Source organism: Aulonocara sp. 'chitande type north' Nkhata Bay, linkage group LG3, assembly GCF_057382095.1.
Source record: "Aulonocara sp. 'chitande type north' Nkhata Bay isolate Kocher_YH1m ecotype deep benthic linkage group LG3, A_spYH_male_GT1.1, whole genome shotgun sequence".
Taxonomy (NCBI): Eukaryota; Metazoa; Chordata; class Actinopteri; order Cichliformes; family Cichlidae; genus Aulonocara; species Aulonocara sp. 'chitande type north' Nkhata Bay.
In genome coordinates this window covers 44,408,241-44,421,091 of record NC_141346.1, presented here as the reverse complement: position 1 = coordinate 44,421,091, position 12,851 = coordinate 44,408,241, and the positions used below count along the sequence as shown (strand labels likewise).

General features: G+C 43.3%; 1 protein-coding gene across 6 annotated transcripts in view; it reads right to left on the bottom strand.

Annotated features, from left to right (window-relative positions):
- LOC147335849 (RNA-binding protein with multiple splicing-like) overlaps nucleotides 1-12,407 on the bottom strand; it is a 38,034-nt gene extending 25,627 nt beyond the window's left edge. For 2 of the 6 annotated variants that reach the window (XR_015127143.1, XM_086282779.1), the window contains exon 1: nucleotides 11,866-12,404. Coding sequence is in view for 2 of the 6 variants with exons in the window: in XM_086282779.1 (XP_086138905.1) it covers nucleotides 11,866-11,928 (63 nt within the window). In the remaining 4 variants the exon portion in view is untranslated. Of the gene's footprint in view, nucleotides 1-11,865 lie in introns of all 6 variants that reach the window. The other 4 variants (XR_015127144.1, XR_015127147.1, XR_015127146.1 and 1 more) reach the window with 4 other exon arrangements.
- Nucleotides 12,408-12,851: the final 444 nt, after the last annotated feature.

Sequence of the window (12,851 nt, the reverse complement as noted above, 5' to 3'; positions counted from 1 at the left end):
GGGTACTTTTAAAACTGTTTAATTGATCGAATGACATCATCGGCCAATACTGGCCTGTTGTGAATGTATTGGTATAGGTTATTTTTCTAATATAAAAACACCCAGCACGCCCCTGCGGGCGGTTTATCCTTCAAGCTCGGGTCCTCTACCAGAGGCCTGGGAGCTTGAGGGTCCTGCGCAGTATCTTAGCTGTTCCCAGGACTGCGCTCTTCTGGACAGAGATCTCCGATGTTGTTCCCGGGATCTGCTGGAGCCACTCGCCTAGCTTGGGAGTCACCGCACCTAGTGCTCCGATTACCACGGGGACCACCGTTACCTTCACCCTCCACATCCTCTCGAGCTCTTCTCTGAGCCCTTGGTATTTCTCCAGTTTCTCGTGTTCCTTCTTCCTGATATTGCTGTCATTCGGAACCGCTACATCGATCACTACGGCCGTCTTCTTCTGTTTGTCTACCACCACTATGTCCGGTTGGTTAGCCACCACCATTTTGTCCGTCTGTATCTGGAAGTCCCACAGGATCTTAGCTCGGTCATTCTCCACCACCCTTGGGGGCATCTCTAAGAAAACAAATCAATCCTCATACCTGGAACTTTCACCGAATCAAAGATCTTGGTTCAGGAAGACAAATGCTTCAGCGCACAGAAGACAATACAATCAAACAATGCAAACACACACCCCTGCAAACGTCACAACATCCCACAGCATGATACTGTAATCTGATTCTGTACAGGGCCCAGTTTAGAATAAAACCGTAGCTATGCAATTACACAGAGTATATTCAAAGCTCCCAGATTCATTAGATAGTGGATTCACAACTCAGGGGACAAAGGAACTGCTGAACTCACACGGCACCTCATTCCCACATGTAACCTGATACGCAACAGTGAAGCCAAAGGCAGAGCAACACACAAACAAAGGAGCTTAGCAACTAGGAGAGCGAGAGCTGGCGAGTGCCAAACCACCCATCCATCCGGAAGAAGAAAAAAAGAGAAAAATCTCACCTCAGCGACTTTCTCACCTTTGCTCTTATCTTATCTGAGCTGAGCTGAACCCTGCAGGGCCGTCACTGCGCTCTGTCTCTGGCAGTTCTGTTTAAGTAAACTCAATTGAAGGTCTCCTTATATGGAGTTACATGGGAACAAAGAGTCAGAAAAGGATGGTATCAATCAGACACAAGCAAGGTCAGTCTCTGACAGCTGTTGAGGCTGATAAAACTAATAATGCCGTAGTAAAAAAAAAAAGTGCTGTAAAAATAGAAACGGTGCTCAAGCTCTAAAAATCTAAAAAGAATAAGAAAAACTCTTTGAGATGAAGACAGATAAGTCAAAAGAAAGACACCAAAGCTTTCAGATTTGAAATCTCTATCAGGGACGGTGTTTGTTTTCTCTGTCAGCTTTGCCGTTACAGTGAGCATTACTCTGCACACGACCGCAAAAATAGATGCCAAATTCATCCCAAGTGAACGACGTCGGGCTTTCGCACCGACGCGGTTAAGACGACAGATTTATACGACGCTCTTTTTAGGAGTTGTAATTTTACTCTAGGTGGAAAAAAGCCAAGAGTGAACGTCAGAATTGCACACGTTAAGAAAATCTTAGTCGTCTAACCCTTCCTTGCCAAGCTTCCTAAGATCTTATCTGTGATTTAAGTCCTGTCTTCAGCCTTGATAATAGCCACTTAGGAGCTGGATGTGATGCACGAGTAAGACAAACACAATGACTCCTGTGCACACTCGGAACAAAAGGACATTCTTGGCTGTCTTGAACCTCATTCCTGAGACTTCCTGACGTCAGCTGTTATGATATATGATCATTTTTTCCGGTGTGTGTGTGTCCAGCGTGGAGCTGGCTGCACACACGCTGGATACAGGATGATTCACAGGTAAATCTATCAGCTGCTCTCTTCTTCAGACATCTGCTGCTGATTATAATATCAGTCTATATTTATGCCTCTATCAGGTTGGCTTAAAAGAAATAAATAAATAAAGGGAGGGAGCTGTAAAGATGCTCCCACCAGGTAAAGTGAGACATCAAACTTTCATGATGCAGTAAACTAAAGCGAAGGTCAAGCCGGAGGTTGAGCAGATTGTGCAGATTTGTAAAAAAAAGCAAAGACAAACCTTCGGCCGCTGTTTTATTGGGTCTGTTTTTATTGGTTCCCCGTGAGTCACATACCTATATTTCCATAGTGCTGAGTGGCCTGGTTTAAGCCTTTGAATCGCTGACCATTTATGGCGTGCTCAAACACTATCACGCAGGCAGGTTTCGATCAAAAACAGCAGTCCCTACCTACCACAAGCCAGCTGAGTACCTCCCAGCCGGCGTGCCAGTGCAGTTCCCTGGCAACGCCTTAGCGGTGCACAGCAGAGTGCAGAGCCCCAGGCCAAAAACATCAGATTCTATTAAGGCCACTTCTGCAGCAAGTCCTAGGGGATCTGTGCACCTCTAATCAGAGATCTTTGACTCAACAAGCACCGGGTGAGGTCATCACCCTATTGATATGCTATCATTGCCGTTGTTGCATCCTATGGATGGAGGGAGGAGCCTGTGCTCATAATAAGACTCAAGTGCTGTGTTGAAGAGGAAATCTGTTTTGTTGTTGTTGTGGGTTCAATCATTATTTCACTATGATTTGAAAGTCTTTCAGCTGGCACTAGTATTTCAGCATCAATCTATGACAAGTATCAAGGCTAGCTGGATCTCTGTGAGATGTCAGAAAACAGTAACACAATGAAATCACGATTTCCTAGATCATACGTCAACATCTGCATGTCCCTTATTGAAACAACAAAGATATACTGTATCTGTGTCTTTGTATATGAAACTGGGAGATCTGGATGGTCGAGTCAGGTTATTCAGATTTATTATTTCTGTTAACAGTGCCATGCATTGGGTTAAGCCCCAAATAAATACTTTATATTTTGCTACTCTCAAAGAATTTCACTTTGCTTATATTCCATAAAATAAAGATGGGCATCTCAAGAAAAGATCACTGCTCACCCGACCCCAAATTACTCTGAAATAACAATTTATTGGAGACTTGTGGCATCCTAGCTTGCATTTGGCAGATCTTGCACTGGACTTCATTTTTGTTTATTTTCTGGTGGCGATCCACGCAGAACTCTGTAACAAACTCGGGGAGCATTTGCATTTTTTCTACTGTTAGTCTAATCTCACACACAGTTTTACTCTACTAAGTAGTTAATAGTTAAACTGCTGTTGGAAAACAATGGAAATACACACTTTAAGACATGAACTAGGTTCTTTTTGATGATTTATGGAGTTTTCAAATATTAGGAAATCATAAAAATAATCAAACCTTTGCACACAAGTTTTTTGAATCAATAGTAATAATAAGAAGAATGTTTTCGTATGACTGAACCAACAAAAGGCCTCAGACGTACTTCCACCAAACAGCCACAATTTTATGCAGATTTAATCACCAAAGCCACATCTGACACCACAGCTGTTTCACAGCCATAACCATGACTGAAGGCAACACCAGTCGAAATGTGTACAAATGAACGTCAAATTTTCTCCAGTGAAGACGCTGCCGTTACGAAGAGGCCCGATTTGTCTAAGTGGACAACCCCGTAACGTATTAATGTGTCATTTCTATTCAGCTTACGTTGTAGACTGTTAAATTTGTTACAGCAATTGCCTGAAATGCCTCATTATATCCGGCTGCACTATGTGGCTCTCTCACATATTTGCCCTGACTTTAATTGAGTGCTTTTTTGACCGCTCGTTCTGGCTGAAATGAGGGACGCGACCTTGGTGCAATGTGAGAAGATTACTATGTGTTTCGTTCTCCCTCCCTGCGCGTGTGCGCGTGCGCGCTCGACAGCCAAGTTAATAAACGGAGGTCCTTCGAGCCAGAAGTGGCAGGACACGGCTCTAACCTTGAGGAGAGGGTACAATAGCATAACGTAGCAAGTGTGCATGCAACAGTGAGGCGAGTACCTGCACATGAAATAATAAAAGAAGAAGGAGAAGAAGAGAAAAAAAAAAGCTCAGAGGAAATGTTTCATTGCCCGTCCACCACGCGGCTTGCTTTCAAATCCACCCGAGTCCTTGTTCTCTGTGACCGAGCTAAAAAAAAATCAAAGTGAACCCGTAAGCCCACGTGAGCACAGGGCAGGTTGAGTTTTCTTGCATCAGATGAGCAGGGCGTGATTAAAACCCAGCCCGACTGACAGACTCCCACACCCCCTGAACTGTCACTGCTCCGGCTTGACATCACTCTCCATCATCCTCACAAGTTTTTCCTCTTCATCTTCTATCAGGGAATGTGAGGAGTGAGCGACCGCAGGCCAGGGAGGTGTCAAACAACCATTAATGGATGACTCGGTTTTGCCTCTTAATCGCCAGGGTTCAACGGGTCAAGTTTCACATTTGGGGTCGGAGGTCGCAGATTAGCCCGGGGTTACTGTGCACGTCTGGGGTCAACTGTGAGACTGAGCACACTCCTAACGGCTTTGTTTTTCCTCTGTCTCTCTCTCTTACTCCCACAAGTGCTTTGGACGAGCAGTTCCTGCTCAGTAAGGGTCTGTAAATGTTCCAACAGGTTAACCTTTAAAAGACATTTAAAACAAACGGCCTAGGAAAAGCGAGCAGGCGCCCGCTTCAGTTTTTCCTTCTTTTGCTCTTTTCTTCCTCCCACCATAACACTTCCACTAGCTTTTAATCTAACTTAGAAAATAACCTCTTCTCTTGATCATGCACAGATGTCTTTTATTTCTCATCAACCCAACAAACGACCCATTCAAAGAGTTCATCAAAAGTCTTTCATACAAACGCCATTCTCGTCTTTCCCTTTGTTATCTGATGACACTCGCTGAATGGACTTTAAATTCCTAAGTGCTCATTAACGTGAACTAATCTCCGCATCAGCCTTTCCCGGACTTCCTTTGTTGTCGCCTACCCAACAAGGATACCTTAGACTGTTTAGTGTTGTGGTTGGTTGGGTGGGCAGAGGGTTAAAGCGTCTTGCGCAAGCGGAGGAACAAAAAACAACAGGAGGATACTCAGTCATCCTCGGCGTCACCATGAAGAAATCCTAGCCTGCTGCTAACAAGTCGTTTCCTTTATGCGTTGCAGCTGTTTCTTTTGGTTTTTCATTGATGGCACTAAGTGATCCCATATTTTCATCTGCAAATAATGACTGCTTTTTATCCATCCGTCCATCCATACAGCTTCAGCATTTTTGGTGCAATTCATTGTTTTGAGAATCAAAGGTCAAAAAAGGAAGGCATGATTGCAGAATATTACCCTATAATAAAAACCACAGCAGCTTTTCTTAAATCTTTCAGCAACTCTTTACAATTTTTTAAGCATTTGGACAACACAAAGGGTTTGGACGTGTCAGATATTGGCCACTAACACCGGTAAATGGTTTTAACCAACCAACAGAGAATGTTAAAGACTCATATAGGCTTTCTAAGACTGATACCAGTGATTTAAAATTATAATATAATAGATGATTTTTTTTCTTTCAGGTACATTAAACAAACAGATTTCCATATTATGTGTAGTTATTTATGAGTATTTACTAATTACTCACAAGTAGGGCAGTTGCAGAGCGCCCTGTAAAGGACAAACTATGCAACATCAGCACTCATAACATGGTTGAACTGTGTTTCTACTTTTTCTTTTTTCATCACTATTATAAATGTCAGTGCTAATATTACTGGCAAATAACTACTATTGGCCAATAATATTGGCCTGCCAATAATCAGTCAGGCTGTTGTACATGGCATCTTATTTTCCAAGATGGTCAAACCAACAGGGCCACGGTGTTATCAGCCAATGCAGATATTTAGCTGATATCTTGGGGATATCTAGTAAAAACACACAAAATCCCAAACATAATTAGTTTGCTAGCATACACAACAAAACAAATAATACATTTTAGAATCTAGAACTAGAAAAATACCATTATTAATTATTAGATAAGTCATTATGTATTATATTATATTATATTATATTATATTATATTATATTATATTATATTATATTATATTACAGTAAATTCTGAAGTCCTACAGTCAGCAGCTTTACTGTGACAAGAGAAAAAGCTAGTTTGCTATGGGTAACATTTTCTCTAGTTTTTTCAGGTCTGACCTTGGATTGCTAATTCTTGCTGGTCAGCCAAAGGGCGGCTGGCACGCAGCTGCATAGTCAGACTGGCACGTTTCTCCCTGGCTAGATTGTGTCTTTAAGGCTCTTCCATGTCCATAAATGGTCCCTATGTTCAGAGATCTCTGCGTCAAGAGTCCATGGCCCTGAGAAGGGATAAGGAGTTTGTCTGGTGGGACTAAATTGGGTGCACGAGAGGGGGGGTAAAAAGAACGGAGAGCTATGAAAGTGCAGAAGAAGAGAGAAATTATAAACAGTTACTGGGGTGGAGGGAGGGAATGTGGGAGGAAATGAAAAGAGTACGATAAGGAGGTAGCAAGGGAAGAAAAAGGGTGGGACATAGAAAAGGACGGAGGGAAGGAAACAGAGGGGAAGGGAGATAAAACTGTAGAGAGGGAGCAGGAGAGGAGGTGGGGGGGCTGGTGGCTGGGCACAAAATAAAGAAAAAATGTAATGCGCTGGGCCACCATGTGCTGCCAGCCTTGGCATTGGTTGTACCAGTCTCTGGAACTCTAGTGAGGGTATCAAATGCCATTCTTGACATAATTTTCATCATCGGCAACCCCTCGCGGCCTGTGAAGGAAACAGACCACTGCCTTCAGGATAGAAAGGTTTCATCCCAGCATAAAGGTGATCACTCAGAACAACTTTGCATCGATTGGGAACGACCCTTCCTTTTAAACTGGATCAAAACCATTCCAGCAAAATGCGACCTACTGCAGAAAAAGCACTGGACGGCCTCATCGTACGGCCCTAATTACTTTTGTTTCCCTTTAATTTATCGAACACCTGAGCTGAGACAATGTGGAGAGCATAAAAGGAGAGCGAAGGCAGGTGCAAAGAGACAAAGATGGGATACTGTATACAATAAGGCAGATAATTATAGCTCATGAGTAAGCAATATTAATCAGAGGTGACAGATGAAGTGCATAAACACAGTATTACCAAGCAGAACAAAATGGCTGGCGCTGTCTAGGAAAAAAGCGCACGCTTCCTTCCGCTGTGCAGCATGTGATTTATTTCAAAGCAAGTGACAGGTAAGGTTTTTAAAGAGGAGTAATATACATATAGAGGTATGTATAATTATCCACCTGGATACAGTTATTATCTCTGACTTTTGTCTTTTCCCCTCACATCTGTTTTTCAGGCTCTTTTGCCAGCCGGCTGCTCCTGACGCTGAGCCTTGTTGTTGTCTTTTCAAATACCTCTTGTCGCGCAGCTGACAAACGGCTAAGATAAGATGACAATTCCCTTGGCGCTTTTATAAATAAACGCCAAACTATCAGACGGGTAGATAGAGCAGGGTTTTACTGCTTGCCTGAGCCTGTATAGGGATTTTTTATCGTGTATATGTCTATATATCTGTCTGACATAGGCTACTTCACAGACAATCCTTTGGATGTTTTTTCCCTATCATGGCCACTTTACCCTCTATACTCCCCTCTGGTCATGCTTCTTGTCATAGAGAGTTAATATATCCTTGTGCCCTTTTCATAGATACATGCACATGTACAGACCACACACATGCCCACGCCACCGCGCTTACAGACTGGCACCGGCCTTCATCCGCTTCACCGTGCTTCTCCAGCAGCGTAGCTCCCCACCTACATCTCTTCATGGAAAAGGTCACGGTGGCCACATGACCTGCTATTTGAAGAGGACCTGCTAGATACCCAAAGCAGGCCAAGCACAATCCAATTACACCCCAGGGAGATACGCCACATTTGCTGAACTCTGCTTGAGTGATATTCGGTTTCTCTTCGGGCACTTGTAAAGATCCACTTAAATGTTTATGATCAGCTGGGAACAAGAATCAACAGATGTCTGACAAGTTTCATACTTCTGCTGCCTTTGGAGTGTTACATCCGGGGGAGAGACAGCTCCGCTTTCATGTAAACTACGATTTCGAGTAAGAGACTGTTTCACCTTGTGGAGGAACAAATAAAAAGAGGGATGTTCTGTGCTCAGTCATTTGTCAAAAGGCAAGAGGTTGGCTGGTGGACCTCCAAGTTTGGTGTGGGGAGATTCAACTTAAGTAAATACACTTTAGCTGGAGGGCAACTGACATCAAAGAGGTGAAAGGTCAATCTTCATTGGGTGAATCGGTCAGCTACAAAGCATTCCATGTAGTCATACATACACCTTTTCTCTCTGTAGTGAACTGCCTACCAAGTGCTAGAAAATCCAGGCGAAAGATCCCCATCAGACCCCAGAGCCAAAGGTTACGTGTAACAAAGAGAGGATTTTGTCTCATAAACTGTCTATAAGTCCAAACATGGTCCTTTCTCAGTAACAGAAGACCAGAAGACTTTATTCAGTTAATAGCCTTAATTACTAACAGATAATCAGTGTTGCAAATCACTAAAATGTGCTCATTGTGCTTACATGTGGTTTTCAAATAGGGTTGCACACAAATAACTGCCTCACTTCAGTAAATAACATGCCATTTGTCAGTATAAAGATTTTTTGCATTGCCTAAATGCTCAAAAACAGCAATTAATAAAGATTTAGTAACGTCTCCAGAAAATTTCACAGTCACTGGATTCCAACTTCTATTTATTTTCCCAGCAATCAGGTATCCGACTGATCAATAAATCAGCTAATCGTTTATAAACTGATGGGATTAATTTGAGGTGAACTGGGTTGTTTCTTCAGTGTGCCCCCGTTGTCATGGACCGTCTCCTTCCTGATAACACATCTGGAATTAATCACTTGAACTCGGGGTTTTCTGAGTACACTCCACATCGCTGCCGCCGCCGCGGTCAAGACTACAGAAAAAACACGCTAGGCCGATCTATTAAAAGCATCTTCGAGTCAAGCTTTGGAAAACCCGCTCCAGGTGTCTTGTCCATACAAGGTCTGGAAACCGGACCTCGTTCAAACTCTTATCTTTTGACATTCACCAATAAGGCGACGGCGTGTCACCTCGGCAGCATCGGCGAAGTGAAGTGCCACAGTACGCGAAAGCATCCAGAACACCTGATAATGTCGCTTATCAGAGCGGCTCATGAGATTAGATGCTGCCAGGCCCCCGAAACCTGCATACCTTGCCTGCAACAAGACCATGTTTGGTGAGCGGCGGTCCGCAGAAGATAAACATTAAGCATCGTCGAGCTTTCGTGTACACAGACGACGGCATGCGGGGTTGAGCAATGAAGCGGGCACGAGGAGCCGAGCTCGCTGCGGTGCTTTACCGGTGCGAATCAGTGATCCATTGAGTCACATACTACACTGCCCAAGAGGAGGGGCGGAGAGCTGCTGCTGCTCAGCATGTGAGAGTCATACCAGCAAGGCTGTTAAACTTTGGCTCTCTTGAGGTTATAGTTTATGGTTACCTCTGTGGTGCTGTTGCTGGCATTTTTATGCTTTCTGCATCAAGTGAAGGGACATTTGTGCAGACCAGACTTTCATGCAAACCCCCCCAAGACAAGTGAAACTAAGTCAAAGCGTGAATTAGTCTGAGTACATCCGCACGGGCCTGCAAAAAGCTTGAATATGTATCTGCGCTTGTGACAAACTCCCTGCTCCTCTGCATGCAACACACACCGTTCCACAAAAGATAAAGTGGTGCTGTCTGACCTTAACGTTAATTCACCCAAGTAAATGTAAGTCCCTGCCGGTCTGGATGGCTTCCAAACATTTCCAAAACCATTAGATCTCTCTGGCTATTAGTCTCCTTTTAAGGTCTCTGTCTGCCTGCCTTTTACACAACCTGCACCTCATCTCTGAGCTTATGGACATCACAGAATTTTTAATAGCTGGGTAGAAGTTTGAAGCCTTGTGTCTTTGGCGAACTACAGCTGCAGCTAACACAGCTTATTTCCTCGTAGACCTATCCTGCAGTTGAGATCTTTGAATAATCTGACGTCCTCATTTAACTGTTTGGTCTTACAAAAATGATCCGTAAGCGGCGTGACTGTAACCGAGTGTCACGAAAGCAAAAAGAAAAGAAGCAAATCCTCACATTTTGAAAGCTTTCGTGCTTTAATATGATCAGTCGCTCATGAGAATGAGCAACTAAACATTTCAGCTACAAAAAGCTTGTGTCGATAGTAACAGATCAAGTGCTTTTCTTGTGTTTTGCCCTATTTTGGTTTAATTATAGCTGTGTTGTGCTCAACTTAATTCAAAACAGGCAGGTGCTTAAGAAGGTGCTTTAGACAAAAAACTCAAGTATTTCTCTGGCGTCAGCTTCTGAAATGTGAGTATTTGCCACTTATGAGACTTTTAATTGGACATATTTGCAGTTTGTACAGTTAGATGGTCATACACAGACATCTTTTGGTGCTGAGTAGTCATCTTTCTTTTGTTGAATATGTTCATTTTACACGGAGTAGTTGTTTTTTATTAGATTCAATAACAAGAATACCCTCAGGGCCGTGTACTGGTTACAGAGCCCTACTTGACTGACGTGTTGTTAGTAAAAGGAGAAGGTGACACAAGCTTTAAACTCAAACTCCCTAACCTCAAGAAATCAGCTCTTTGGTCTTTACCTCATCTGTGTGGTGCTACAGCAGTTCCCCCGCATCCATAGCAACCTCAACAGTGGACCAAATATGGTATTACAGCAGGCTGGCTACATCTCACTATTCAGTTACAAAGTGTCTAACGCTACACTGAGACCTAATCAAATTGCTCCAAGAGAAATATCTGATATAATCTGATACACCTTCCTTACATCACTCGACTGCGGATGTGCAGAGCTCTGAAATAACAAGTCTGTCATTTGAAGAGAGATTCATCTGAGCCAAAGAAAATCTCCTCATGCAAGGAGAGCCGTTACAGGCTTATTTACCAAAGAGGAGATATTGTTGGGCCGGATTGTGCAATGTTTACAGAGGAGAAAGGGAAGAAATGAGGCTATTATAGAGATAGAGAGGAAAACATACTTTGAGAACACGTTAAATGGATTTCCACCAAATGTTTTTCTTTCTTTCTTTTTTTTTTGGGGGGGGGGGGGGGGGGGGGGTAAACAAAGCCATTCTGTTTGTGTTTAGATGTAATTAGAAGAGGCTATTCTTGCTCCACTGTAATGCAGTGGGCTCTCTGTTACAGCCTGCTATTACCTACATGTTGCAGCGGCAGTTGTTTCAACTTCAATTGCTCCCTCAGCTTCAGTGAAAACTAATTCGCCCTGGCTCTGAATTCCCTTTACTACTGCTTTCCAGTGCTGTGTGAAGTCTGGCTTTATTGTACAGTAAGACACAGCTAGCAATGCCGTAGCACAGCCAGGAAAAACACAATCCTGACTTCAAAGTTATTCGAGACTTGCTAGTTAGTGATTCATCAGTGCTTCGTGCCCTTCCCTGTTCTTGCTGCTGTTTTTAAATTAAAAAAAAAAAATGACGGCTAACTTCAACAAGGCTACAATACAATTTAAAGAAAAGTAGAGGAGAGACGTAAAAGTGAAGACAGGTGAAGAATTCAGTGCAATAACAGCGCATTACCTGCAGGAAACCGGTGATAGATGCTGTTATGAGCGAACCATACAGTCGGTCTAATAATGTAAACAGCAACACTGGAAACTTTTATGAGGTAAAACCAGATTACGGCACAGAAAACAAACAAACCAGCATACGAGCTACACCTTAATGAATACAGGAGTGGAGGAAAAGAAGCAGTCGCTGTTAGCATGACTCGGTTTTTATTAAGGATGTCATTACGGGTCAAGGAGCCACCCACAGTATCACAGACAGACGCTCGAGCACCTCGGGCTCGCATACGTACCTCCTCCTCGTGGTTGGTGAATTCACTCGGCTCGTTTTCTTTCTCGGGTTTGTTGTTATTCATTCTGAGCGGGACTCTTTCTCACTTTCACTCGGACGGCTCTTCTTTTCTTTCCTTGTTTCCCCCTCCTCCTCTTCTCTCGCTCTCTCTGAATCTGCTTCGCGCTGCGCTTCTTCTCCAGGACCCACAAATTCAAAGCACCCTCCAACAGTCCGCGCGCGAGCCCGCTGTCCCCCTACTGACCCGAACTTCCCACTAATTTGGCCACATCAATGATGACGGATAAACCTCATTAATTTTATATATATATATGTACATATATATAATTACAATAATTCGCTGCGGCTGATGTTGCTGTTGAGTTGGATATTCCTCGGCATTCTCTGGAAAGCCTTACTTTTCGTCTTTTTTTAATTAGTATTATTTTTCCAGAGCCTCTTGCTGTTGCTGTTCCCCAAATGAAATACAGTAATGTTCACCGGACCGCGCCGCGAGCAAACTTCTCTACCCATCTCCTGCGTGCGGCAGGGGAGGGGAGGAAGAAAGGGAGGCGGAGAGCGGAGGGGAGGGAGGGGTTTGGTGTTGGTTGGGTGGGATGCACCCTCTCCTCGGCTTTATCAAGATTTATCAAGTGCTGCAGGAGCTTCAGTGGAAAATCTGTACCAATCACCCTTTGGACCACATGAATGTTATATCTGTCACCACAGCACATATTCTTATATGTCCTGGTTTTATTCTTTGTTTTGTTTTTCATCAGCTGCTCTGGGCCTTTATTACACGTGCATGTTCTTATAGTGTGTGTTTCTTATATATTTACTCAATGTCAGAGGTGTCAAACTCATTTTACATTGTGGACCACGTACAGCTAACTTTGATCTAAAGCTCCTCTTCCTGTCAGCCTATAGAAGTTTAACCACACATTTAACCCCACTTTTGTTTTAATAAAAGAAAAAGAAATATGTGAAAAAATAAAAATTACACAAAAG